Genomic DNA, 13543 nt, shown 5'->3' with positions numbered 1-13543 from the left:
TAGGAACTGCTAATTCAGATGTTTTGGGAACCAGAGGGTGGACCACATGATCCCCAGAGCTCTTTTAGACAGGACAGACCCTTTAGTCCATGAGCCTGTCATGTCCTGCCATTATCTGCAGTTATGAGAGATGCACTTTGTCAAGTAAAAGTAAACTTTGCCTGTTGCCCATTTGCACATTTCCTTTATTTTCGCTGGGCAGGAAAGCCCTTTCAAGGGCTCACTGAAGCACGGTGTGTCAAACCTGGTAATATTGACGTTGATAGTTTAAGATTCACAGCAGGAAGCAAATGGCATTGGCATGAAGCAATCAGAAACGAGGTGGCTCAATCTGAGTAAAAAACATCTTTCCAACTGTGCAGTTAAAAGGCAACGCTATACCCCATAACCTCCTGGCCGAAGTTGTGATCCAAAAGAGAGATTATATGTACATAGTTGATGGAAAAGAATGCTGTCCTATGAACTGGAATACCTTTTTATACGTTAAAATGTTTTTGAACTTTGTATCTACCAGTTAGCCTATTAGCCTTGATCAGGGAGCTATTAAAACCCAGGTTATAAGTTCAACCTTTATCTGTGCCGTTGACTTTCTCTCAGTGAAACCCTGTGCTCTGTGACTGTAAGCTGCCCTGCTTATCCCAGGGAAGGTCCCCATAGATACAAGCTTTTGGCTGCCAGAATGTTTGGTCATAATTGTGTCAGTGGCTCACCAGGGACCAGAACTGGTCAGGGAAAGCAACTCAAGGATAATAACCGAAGAGAACCATCAGCGTGAGCAGCAACCACAAAAATGAATTCATTTGTGACAAAACGCATTCATAGTCCTTATCTTAGTTAATCCTCACAGTCATGTTTTAAGGAAGCATTTAAGGTCAGTACACTCCTCTCCTATTTGTCTCCTTAAAACATCTCACTGTCCTAAAATACTTTTTGTCTTGTCTGTCTCTTCCACTAGGAAGTGAGCTGCATCAGGGCACGAATTCCAACTACATGGTCACCACTGTGGACCAGGTACCTAAGACAGTGCCTGGCACATAGCAGGCACTCAATAAATATTTGTTGGTGAAAAATTATCCTCTTTTTATGAGGTGAAAAATGAGGGTTAAAGAAGTTAAAAGTAAGACAACTCATTAGAAACAGTGGCAGCTAGGTGTCATGAACAGTGTTGCCTCCACAATAGCACACGGCCCCCCTCTCCTTTAGAGAAAGGAAAAAAATCGAATAAAATGGAGTAAAATTGCTTTTTCAGTTGTTTATAAATATAAATCCAGATGCATACACTAGAGCAACTAAGACACTTCTTTCTGGATCTGCTGGATGTGGCAGCAATTGCAGTGGAGTTCTGCAGAGGAGGCCAGGCAAGGGCACTAAGGGTGTTAACAGGTTCAGGGTCCCCCTTCTCTCTGTTGCTTGCTGCTCTTCAATATCTGATCTTTGGTTCATCCCTGGGAGACGATGTACAAACAAACAAACACCAAAACTGGTGGCATGGTTTTTAGCCAGTGTGATTTTTAGCCATCACTTTTAAGACTCTTCAGTGATGTTTTGCTCTGAACACACCACATTCCTTGAGTAATAAGGGGCCCATCCGTGGAAGAAGCCACAATGGAGAGACCTCAGTGTGAAGGAGTAAGATGGTCAGGTAATGTAGAAGTCAGGCAGTGTGAGCACTGGCTTCTGAGGCAGTTTTAATCTTCTCTGAAGATGGTGGTTCTAGAGAGTACTATGGCTGTCCATTTGGCAAATATCTAATAAATTGTGCTCCAGTGTTCTTACTTTCCTGTGATAAATTGTTTTATAATGACTAATTACCCTAACTAAATTACAGGTATTCTATTGTAGCGTACTGTAAAGAAAGCTGAACCCTACTTGTTGCTATTGTCTTTTGAAAGAAAAGCAAAGATTCCAAATATTAAATACAAAAACAATTTAGTTTTTGGAAATGCAGAGTTGAAATCAAGTTATTCTAAATTAAAATACTGAGGATAAAAATACATTTTTATAAAAATGTCCAACCTTTCTTTTGAACCTCACTTGTCTCAATCTTTAAAAATATAGCAAGTTCTGTGCATATGTATTTTTCCAAATTTTCCCTCTTTCATTGTTAATTATCAGTGTTCAGTGCAACTAATTGAAGTCTAATAGCAAAAATCTTAAAATAAAGTTTATTTAAAGTGCACATTTCTACATAATAAATAGATCACAAGAAGGTCACGTAAAAACGATTTATTTAATGTGTTTGGACAACAAATAATTAAGCTCTCTCGGAAATGCATTTAGGAAAATAATAAATAAATTTTGATTATTAAATTTCCCCACACATTTATTCTGTTGTATACATTTACATATTAATTGAATCCCTGGCAAAAATATGTAATCAAATTGGGGACTTAAATAATATCAACATTTACATTCTTCTCATAGACTCTTAGAGTGCATTATTCCTAAGAAAAATGAAACCGCTTTGCCTTCCCGCCCTAATTAATCATGCAGGCCTGCATGGACAGCCAAGAGCAAGGCTCAGAAGTTTTTCTTAAGGTGCTATGAACGGTGTGTGTTTGATAGTGTGTATAAAAGGGACCGAGAGGAAGCACTTGTCACAGCTAAAGCCAGCAGGGTCTCCTTATTGCCCTGGGGAAAGCACTCCACAGCTCAGAGTGTCAAATGCTGACAGACAGGGGTAAATGGACGGGCTTCAGAGATTCCTCACGTTCTCCTGCTCCTGCTGCAACTGGCAGCCTTCCAGGCCTTGCCTGCAAAGACCACAGAAAGCAGCAGCTGCTGAGCCACATTAGCAAATAAGGCCTCAGGGCTACCCATGTTCCAGCGCTCTGTGCACCAACTGCTATTCACTCTAACAGCTGGATCAGAGCAGAGCCAGCCGAGGCGGTGGTGCAGTTTTATGTGTACAACTGTTTTGATATAGATTGTCTGCTAGAGGCAGAGATAATGATAGCTTTCAAGGCTGGTGTGTTGGACGAGGAAGGATGCAGATATTTGAAGGAGGAATACAGACTCTGGAAGGATTGTGAAGCACACAGAGTTTTAAACACTGAAAGGCAGGCCCTCCATCATTCTGGTGCCATTCAAGTATGTGATTTTAACACTATTTCATCACTAACATGACTAATGTTATTCCAAGGATTTTTTTTTTTCACCATTCTGGTTACACCAAAATCTTACTCATTTTTTAAAAATAATAACCTGAGTTGAGCAACAGGGTTTTTATTTTTCTTTTGCTTTTCAAAGAAAATCCAAGGAGCCAGTCACGGTGGCTCACGCCTGTAATCCCAACACTTTGGGAGGCCGAGGTGGGTGGATCACCTGAGGTCAGGAGTTCAAGACCAGCCTGACCAACATGGTGAAACCCTGTCTTTACTAAAAATACAAGTAGCTGGGTGTTGTGGCACATGCCTGTAATCCCAACTACTCAGGAGGCTGAGGCAGGAGAATCACTCGAACCTGGGAGGCGGAGGTTGCAGTGAGCCAATGTCGTGCAATTGCACTCTAGCCTGTGTGACAGAGTAAGAGTCCATCTCAAAGAAAAAAAAAAAAAAAGAAAGAAAATCAAAGGAAAGAAAGTGAAAACATATGCTGAAATATGTAGCTAATATTGTGCCTCATGTTTGCACCTTGAGCTCTGTCCTCAACGTGGCACTCTTCAGCTCTAGGTAACCAGACAAGGGGAGAAAGGAACATGGCCTTAGCATCAAGGCAGGTCATGAGGGACAATACATAACTTCAGCTTTGGCTTCCTAACTGATTTTAATGGGACTTTTGTTTTGCATTAATTGGAAAAATTGAAATCTTCTCTTCATCATTATAATACCCCTTCATATTTTAATTGACAATGGTCATCAATAGCAATGTAAATTTTTAGGAAACAGATCTGACTTCCAAAAAAGTGAAACCTAGCACCCATTTTCAAATGGACAGAGTTTTGCAAATGGTGAGATAAATATTAAGAGCCAAACAACACTAAAATGCCAATGACATGCAGGACATTTTGCCAAGAAAATGTGAAGTTCATTAGGCTTGAAAATAAACAAAATGAGGAACACACACATGAGAAATTACCTTTGAGACATTTGAGCCCTAGAATTTAGCAAATGAAGTTCCTAAAAGATTAAGGATTTATAACAACTATTTCTGTGAAGCTGGCATCATCAATTCTAATTGTACCAGACCTAAACATCTATTCAGTGTTAACTCAAGAAATATGTATTGAGTTCCTACTACGTGCCAAGATCTGTTCTAGATACTAGGGCTATAATGGTGAACAAAATAAATTCTCTCCCAGCTTTTTAAAGTTTATAATCTGTTAGGGTGTGTCAGTTAGGATTATGTTGGGCTTCCTATAACAGAAAACCCCAAATGTCAGTAATTCTGCAATGACAGACATTTACTTCCCTTTCACTCCCACTGTAAGTAGGTTGTCCAGGCTCCAGAATAATCATACCCTCAGCCTCCTTTCTTGTGCCTTCAGCGTCCTTTTGGTGCCATGTCTTGGTCCAAGACATTTTCCCTAGCTCTCTCCATCACCTCCACGTTTTTGCCAGCAGGAACTTGAAAAAAAAAAAACAAAGGAAGGTGAGCCCCTCCCTTCATGGAGACTTCTTGGAAGCACCACACGAGGATTCCGCTTACATTTCATTGTCACAGGGCCATGCATAGCTGCAAAGGAAGCTACAAATGTCCTCCTTGAGCCAGCTAGAGGGGCCCATTTTTCAGCACAAAAGGAAAATGAGTGTAGGAGGGTAGCTTGAGGTTTCTGCCACAAAGGGAAACGGACATTAATCAAGTCTTTTCATCTTGTGACTAAGAAGTTCCCAGGAAAAAAGAAAAATCATCAGACTAGTTAAAGTCAGTTTATACTGATGAATTCATTTCCTTAGTTACACACTGACACAGCAAATATTGTTTGAATATCTAGAATACCATTTAACTAAACGATATCTCAAGAGGGATTGAAAAATGCATTAGTCATGAACTAATCAAGGAGATTATTATCTAGAAGGTACATACATGTTAAAGAAATAAGTTTTAAAGTGGTGTCCCATAAAGAAAGTATAAACAAAATGCTTTGGCAATTCAGAATAAGAAGGTTCTTGGAGCCTTATAGATAAGCTGACTTTTGAACTTGACTTTAAAGTATATTTAGGGTTTGGATATATGAAGATGGTAAAGGCAGCATGGAATTGTGGGGAAAGTACAAGTATGTAAAAAAAGTATATTTCATTTTTACTTCAGTCTTTGTTGATAGAAAGATCTGAGATCATTTAACCTCTCTGTGGGCTTGTGCAAAGCAGCTATTCCTACATGGCTCCCTCAAAGGGAAGTTACAAGGATCAATAAGTAAAAGTACTGGGCAAACCACAAATCACTGAGCAAAGTATGGGGTTTTTCCTCTCTTTTTAACAACTTTAGACAGCAAATTCTTGGAAAATAGTAATTGAATAATGACAGAGCAGCGTAAATAAAAACACATGATTAAGGAAGAGAGATTTAGGTAAAAAAGGAGCAATTGGATTTGACTGAACAATAGAGTAGACGAAGGATGGTTATAGGTGTGAGTTTCATTTGGAGGGTTTCATGTCATGCTGAACAGTTTGGATTTAATTTGGGGGACAGATGTCATTGGAGAATTTTTGAGCCCATGGCTCATGAAGATTAATTTTGTACCACTCTTTGGGGTAGATGTAAAGAGACCAATTTTAGTTAAGCAGCTATTGCAAGTGAAAAGATAATGAAGGCCTGGATAGATGAATGGGTGTGGAAACGGGTGGAAGGGCAGATGGAAATAATTGATGTTTCAGGGTAGACCCAACAGAACTCACAAGAGTTTGGTAGAAAAGGAAAGAGTCAAAAATGACTGCAACATTTTGAGTAGAGGTGACAAGGAAGATGAAGGTGTCATCAACAGATATTGGTCAGACAGAAAAAAAATAGATTTGAGAAAGAAAACTTTGTTCACATTTCTAGCAAGAATGATGTCCAAGTAGTAATGTCTCAGAAGCAATTGCAGAATTAGGCTTGGAATGTGGGTCAGAATTGTACATTTTAGTTGAAAACATTTCCCATTAATAAAACCATGGCAAATTTTATCTGGGTGGAAGAAATGTGACTCAGAATAACATGTTAAGGAATCACTTAGAGGTGGGACGTTGTAGAAAAAAGAGAAGTCAGTGAAGGGGTTGAGAAGAATCAGAAAGAACAACCATTGCAATTAAGCATGACTTAAGTGAATTATTCAAAATAAATTTAAAATATTGGTGATTAACAGGAAATAATATTCTGCTACTTCAGGTTTTGTATTTGACATGACGGAGCTGTAGTCAATCAATATCTTTACAGCAGGAAACCAATAGTCAAAACATTAGCTTACTTGCATGATCTAACTAATTATTCATATTTTCAGTAATCAAACTTTATCGAGTTTAATTTTCCCCATATCATACATTAGGCAGTGTTTAATACTGAACTGTCTTTTAGGAAAACAAGGTAAGTGGAAATACTCCTCCTAATTCAGAAATGTTGCCATGGGTAGATCCCACTGTTTGTAAGTGCATCTGAGGACTGAAGACACAGATATGCTCCCTCATTTGTGCTTGCCATGCTCCACACAGGAAAAGTGTGCTTTGATTTGGTATTCAAGCTGTCTGCCTGACCTAACACCACTGGTGACAGGATACATTGAACTAATGATGAGACTGTGGAAAGAGAGGTACCCTCTTGAGTACTTCACCATCCTAACCCAGATTGATACTTTACTCTTCCATAGCCACACCCACCTTCTTCTCCTTCCATTGCAAGAGTGGGAATGCAGATTTTAGTGTCCAGAGATCTACACACTACACAAATTAACATGAGAAAACATCTTAGAAGATTGCAAGACAGGGGAGGAGAGAAAGTGCGATAAAGTGAAGATTGCTTCAAGCTTTTGGAACACTTTTAGTTGTAGTCATAAATCTGGAACTCCATATGAAAATTAATTTAGAAACCATCCTCTCTGATGTATTAAAACCACAAGATTTCTGAAAGGATGAGAAGAAATGGGCTCAAAACAGACATGTTACAGACTGTACGTGTTTTGTAACTTGGGATTTATGTGAAGGAGATATAAAGATAGCAATTAGTTACATACTTTTGGAAAGATCATTTAGTTGAAGTATGATTTTGCTACTAAATGCTTTTCATTTACAAGGCTATAAAACATATAAGTTGGAATATGCACATTAGTGCTTTATTTGGTTCAGGGTTGGGAAAGAAGACTGCCCCCCTGTAGCATAGTGTCCACTTACAGGTAGCCATTACTCTGTGCCCATAATGGGAGCTTTTCTGCATGCTAAGGGTCTAAAAACATACAGGACTTGAGGACATTTGACAGTAGGCCTGAAAAGAAATTTAGTATACACTGTCTCTTCCGTGTATTTTTAAAAATCAGTCATAATTTTCATGGTACCCTCTGTCCTTGACACAACTTTAAGGATATCAGTGAAAGTTAGTATTATTTCATAAAGAAGATCAGATTGTAGAAGTTACATGTACATCTAAGAAGAGGCAACAACCATTTTAGTAAATGTGACTGAAGGCAACATGAATGGGCTAGATAAAACCATTGTTGATTTGGGTAGACAACCTTTGAAAAGGCATTTTTAAGTATCTTTAATTAACTGTAATCTTTTTTACGGAATATGTAAAATGTTGAATCAGCTGCTTAATACAGTGGGAAGTATCAAAGACTGGAATTAGGAGAGGTGGGTGTTATCTTTGGTTTTGGTCAAGTCATTTGATCTCTTTGGGTTTCACTCCTTCATTTATTCATTTATAATTATTTACATACTTATTCCACAAACATTCAACAAGCTTGCACTATCATCACCCCCTCCCAGTTTTCCTCTTCCATAGACTGACAGTGTCACCAAGAGCCTTTGCAGCTCTTGCATGCACCATTGAATAGTAAAAGCTGCTTTATGAGGGACATCACAGAAAGGAGAATCCCGAACTACTTTTGAAGGCTTGGAGGAATACAGTTTGGATAATGGAAAAAACGTTGGTTTGGACTTAGAAAAGGCAGGTACAAATCATGAGGCCAGCCAGAGGTCTAGGATACCTTGAACTGTGCGTGAAGACTGAGAAGTAACCAAAGTTGGAAAGGAGCTAAAGGAGTGAAATTGATTAATAAGAGGCCTCATGGTGGAGGCAGTAAATGCGTTCCAGAGAAGAACACAAGGCACACATGGGGGCTGTGGACAGCCTCAGTTTTAGCTTTAGGTGAATCTAACTAGATTGGTAAAATGACTACAGGGAAAATGGTGTAAAATGATTTTACTATCATAAAAACAAAAACAAGAACCTATGACTAGGTTACTTAATTTGCCTTCACAGTATTTTCACGTCACAATAACATTTGCAGACAGGTCATTGCTAAACATCTGATACTTTGTGGGATTTTCTTTTCTAATGAAACAGAATAAGGTAACATTATTACTTTTTCACTTCCAACGTGTAACTTTAACCATATATCTTTTTTCCTCACAGTTTTCTTGTTTTTCTCTCTTGTTTTGTGTGCCCTCTACCTGCCTGAATTCCTCAACCCCTCTCAGGATGAAAAAACTGAGCTGCTCCAATAAGCACCATGAAATATTCTCCATTATTTTAAGTTTGAAAATGCCAGAGAAATGTTAAGTGAAATTCTCCATACTCCTCTTATACCATACATTTGACCTCTAGATACCTTAAAAGCTTCATCCTCCAATGCTTTTAATTCTAATCCTTGCAGAGACAAAATTCATTGCTTGAATTACAAGAGTGAGTCTCATTAAGGCTAAAAACCAGTGACTCAGATAGCATAATGGATTAATATGTTGACCTTGCAATTTTAGAGCTTTACTTTCAAGTCTGACTGTGCAGTCATTTCAATAGTCAATTAATAATTGGTTAATACCAACCTATCAGTGTTTTGAATCTGGTAGTTAGGAGATCATTTGGGCTAGTAATACCCTGTAAAGCTTTAAACTGAGTACAAGAGTACACTTATTAACTCCCAAAGCCTTTCTTAAATGATGAAGATAAAACAAACAGGGTTTAATGAATTGTTGTGAATATTGTAATCACTAATAATTGAATAATTTTGACAGACACTCTAATGAGCATCAACATCTTGAAACTTACGTTATATAAATATGATCATGCTGTAATATACAAATACATATATAAATAATATATTTCTATATTTCACTAGTGTAGAAAGACTGTAAATATAATTAATCACATCTTGAGTAATGAAGTATGATGCTAACTGGATTCTCAAATTCCAGTCTTTTGGTAGTCTTATGCTATCCTTTATGGTGATATATACTTTTAGGATTATTTTACCCCAGATAAAATAAATGTGTATGTAACTCAGCAGAACGTCTGGAAATCTAAAGAATTATTACTTTTTTGCCCAAAACATATTTGTTAAAATTACTCCTTTCCTATTTATTTATTTATTTATTGTAGATGCCAGATATACGAAACCCAGAAGGAACTCAGTACAGTTCCCATCCTCAGATGGCAGCCATGAGACCAAGGGGCCAGCCTGCAGACATCAGGCAGCAGCCAGGAATGATGCCACATGGCCAGCTGACTACCATTAATCAGTCACAGCTAAGTGCTCAACTTGGTTTGAATATGGGAGGAAGCAATGTTCCCCACAACTCACCATCTCCACCTGGAAGCAAGTCTGCAACTCCTTCACCATCCAGTTCAGTGCATGAAGATGAAGGCGATGATACCTCTAAGGTATGGATAAGTTATTTTTAGGACCTATGGGAGACTATTCTTAGGCACCTTCTTTGACCTGTGCTGGGTACAAGTTTATATCATCCATGTGAGAAACATTGGAGGGAGACACCTGCTTTGTTAATGAAGCATGAGGTTATAAACATACTGGATTAAACCACCTGCTTGTCCAATTACACTTTAAAGCCCCTGAGAAATCCTTTAAATATAGATGTGTTAAGCGTAAAAGTTGTTTGCGCCCACAGAAGGTTGGGCCTGTATATTCAATGTACCATTTTAAGAAGGCAGTATACTGGGGTACAATGAAGGTCGTGTGTGTGTGTGTGTGTGTGTGTGTGTGTGTGTGTGTGTGTGAGAGAGAGAGAGAGACAGAGAGAGAGAGGAGATGTATGGTGATGATGTTAGATGAAACCTTTGTGGCCACCTGACCCAACCATTTCATATTGAGGACGTGGAAAGTAAGTGCCAGGGATATTAGATGACTCCTTTCCTGGGTGATTCATTGCATACCTTTTGTTAACTCCTTACCAATATAGTTGTTTATTTGTGTGTCTGTCACCAGCAGAGCCATTCTTTTAAGTTATCTGAATAGGAAGATGGGTTTTATGTCAGCCACTTTTTCTTCTTTTTACCATTGTGAGAATTTTGTTTTTGGAAAATTAAACTGTAAACATGCTACCAAAAGCAGCACTGTGCAATCCTGATATACATGGTTAACTTTCTAGTAACTTCGCTAAATTTTTTCAGTCCAGATAGTGATTCATCGATTTATTTAGCCTGATGACAAAGATAAGATTGCTGCATTGACTATATTTTCCTATTGTTTGTATTCTTGATGTTCTGGCATTTGGAGCCTTAATCCTGGAAATTCAGGGCTAGCTAATTTTTAGAGATTGCAGACGACACTCTGCTAGCCCCCTTTCTATAAACAAGCCAACAATTCACAGCTGCACCCCAAAACATCTCCTTTAAAAACTCTCACATATGAAGCCAGTATTCCCTCTACCCTACATTGCCCCTAGGCTAAGTGTCAGACAACTAGGGATCACTCCTTACAGCCCATAGCCCGCCAAAGTTATTCAAACTATCCAGTCCTAGGCTTACTCAGCATGCCAGCCTGCCTTGCCTATTCCTGCCCACAAAATCCCCAGTAAAGGCTCTGGGCATGCTCTGTCTTCTCCCTCTTTCTGTCTCCTGGCCAACCTGGGTACTTCCCTAGGTGGCCCTGTGGGCTGTGCTGTGCCTTCTCTTTCCAGGGATCTATGAATGGAAACTTCTTCCTCACAATCATCATTTCCACGTTTTCTGTCTTACCATACCTGACTGAAACAAATCCCAAGTACGTTTTAGAACAGCTGCAGAATCTAACACTGCCCAAGCCAATCCCTCCATCCTTACTGTCTCTCCCTGTTGTCAGTGAGTCAGCCTCTCATGAGTTAGGTGAAAAGGCAGGAGGAAACTAATTGATATTCATAAATAATTGACTGGGTTGCTGAAAGCCTTGCCTTTAGCTGACCATTTCCAGGGCAATAATTTTCTTCAGAAAATACAGGTTATTCCAATGGCTCCAGGTACTCATTGGCTGTTAGATTACACCTAATGGCCAATGAGTACCTGAACCCAAATGTGAACACTAATAATTTGTTTGTGGACAGTGATTTAGATGTTGATTATGCATGAATAATTCAAGTCAATTTGCTAAACACAGATGATATGTACTATATTGTAAGGTGAAAAAAATTAATGTTCTGCTCATAGTAAAGATCAATTTTTGTATCTGGATTGTGTCTTTATCAGTATTCATTCCTGACATTTCAGGAAATTAAATGCAAAATTAGTAGCATCCTCTGACAGTAAATTGTATACCGGATTATTCCTAATTACAATAACATTTTTCACAGTCTTCCACTTATATGAGTAGAAGAGTAGGTAGAAATCTGAAATTCATAGAATTAACATTCATGGGTTCTGCCATTTGCTATTAACCTGTTAGGTCCATATTTTATAATTTTGCTAAAGCATGAATTTACATGTTTCCATACTGATATGAAACTTTGCCAGTGGGTATCCTATTCAATCATTCAATATCCACATCTTGAAATAATTTATAACTCTTCATTTTAGTGGACTGTGTAAGCATTGCATAGTAAAACTCATATTCTATAGTGATAGATTATTGAATGATCAATGCAGGAAAGTTTAGGGATTGATTTCTAAGACTGCACCCATTAAAATGACTTTTTTATCTCCACAAGCATTCACACAAAGTCATGTTAAGTTTAAGTGTATTTTCCATCTCAAGAAAAGTAACCCTTCATTCCAATTCTATACACTGTTTTTCACCTTGTCTCCAATTCAAATCCTCCTACTCATTTATTTGAGTTATATTATTATATTTATTTAAGCTAGAAAAATCCTCTGATGAAAATGTTAAAGCATTCTTCATTACAGTTAAGGATTAAACTGGATTTTTTCCTTTATATGTGAGTAGGATTTATGTGGAATGTTGTAGTGCAACAGCTCCAGTTAAATGTGAAATAGCATTAAGTCAAAAAGATCATTTAAATCATTTCTAACAAGTGAACTAAACGAGAATATTTAGTTCCACACCAGAAAAAGCTTTTAAAGCTTTCCTCTTAACATTTTGTGCTGTCTTTAAGCAATTATATATTGATTCCAGCTCATCTAATTGAACAATTAAATGAAATAAGTCTGTTTTGACAGACAGGAATATTGTAAATACATCAGTAAAATAAATTATCACCTTATAAACACTACCCATGATTTTGATTGCTAGGAAACTGTGTTGACAGCCCTAAGTCATAATGAGACACAGTAAAGCATCAAAGAAATACAAACTTAGGCAGCTTGTGGTTCTAAGCCTGTAATCCCGTATTTGTAATATAAGAGATACTTTAAGACACATAAAGTATCTGACATTACAAGCACATTTTTGGCACAGTTTTCTCTTTAAGGAAATTGTGGGTAAGAATCACATTATATATTTTTCTATCCTTTTACTTTCTGCTTTTCTGTTGAAAATATTCATGTTTTATCTGAGTGTCTCTTATAAATTTCATGTAGTTAAATGAGCTTTTACTTTAAAATGAAATCTTTACTGCATTTACCTTACTATAAATATGAAAATAGGCTTGTTTTTCTAAGTATGTTACTTTCTGTTTATGCCACAAATATTTTATGTTTCTTTTTTTCTTCATCTTCTTTAAGATTGCTCTTATTTTTCTCATTACATAATTTCCCATTTTGAGATTAGAGATTTTATATTCTTTCTCTTCTTTCAGTAGCTGTCCCTGGAATACAACTATATAGAAGTCTAAAATTTACCAATATCTTTACCTTTTTTCTTAGATTACTTTAACTACATACACCTTCCGTTCAATTTATATTGGGAGCTGTTATTGTTGTTCATTCTAATTATAGTTTAATTGAATTCTGTAACTGAATAAACCTCATGAAACACTATTTTAATTATTTTATGAAGTTATTTTTCCTTTGGATTTATTCACATATATATTTCTTTCACCTGACATCTTTTTCTTTATGCCTTTAAAATGTTCTTTCATGAAGGTCTACAGGGAACATACTTACCTTAAAAAACACATTTTCTAGGTATAGAATTCTAGATTGACAGTTATTTTCTTTCAGCATTTTGAAGATATTATATTATTTCACTGAATCCTTGTTTTCACTATTGCTTTTGAGAATTTACTGCCTGACTGTCTTTCCTTTGAAAGTA

General features: G+C 37.3%; 1 protein-coding gene across 4 annotated transcripts in view; it reads left to right on the top strand.

The window, feature by feature from the left end:
- TOX (thymocyte selection associated high mobility group box) overlaps positions 1–13543 on the top strand; it is a 305464-nt gene that overhangs the window by 250834 nt on the left and 41087 nt on the right. For all 4 annotated transcript variants that reach the window (XM_003809058.6, XM_008961194.6, XM_055116574.2 and 1 more), the window contains one exon: positions 9505–9786. In XM_003809058.6, coding sequence (XP_003809106.1) covers positions 9505–9786 — 282 coding nt within the window. The remainder of the gene's footprint in view (positions 1–9504; positions 9787–13543) is intronic.

The sequence above is a fragment of the Pan paniscus genome, chromosome 7 (assembly GCF_029289425.2).
Source record: "Pan paniscus chromosome 7, NHGRI_mPanPan1-v2.0_pri, whole genome shotgun sequence".
NCBI lineage: Eukaryota > Metazoa > Chordata > Mammalia > Primates > Hominidae > Pan > Pan paniscus.
This window is presented reverse-complemented; position numbering and strand designations above follow the sequence as displayed.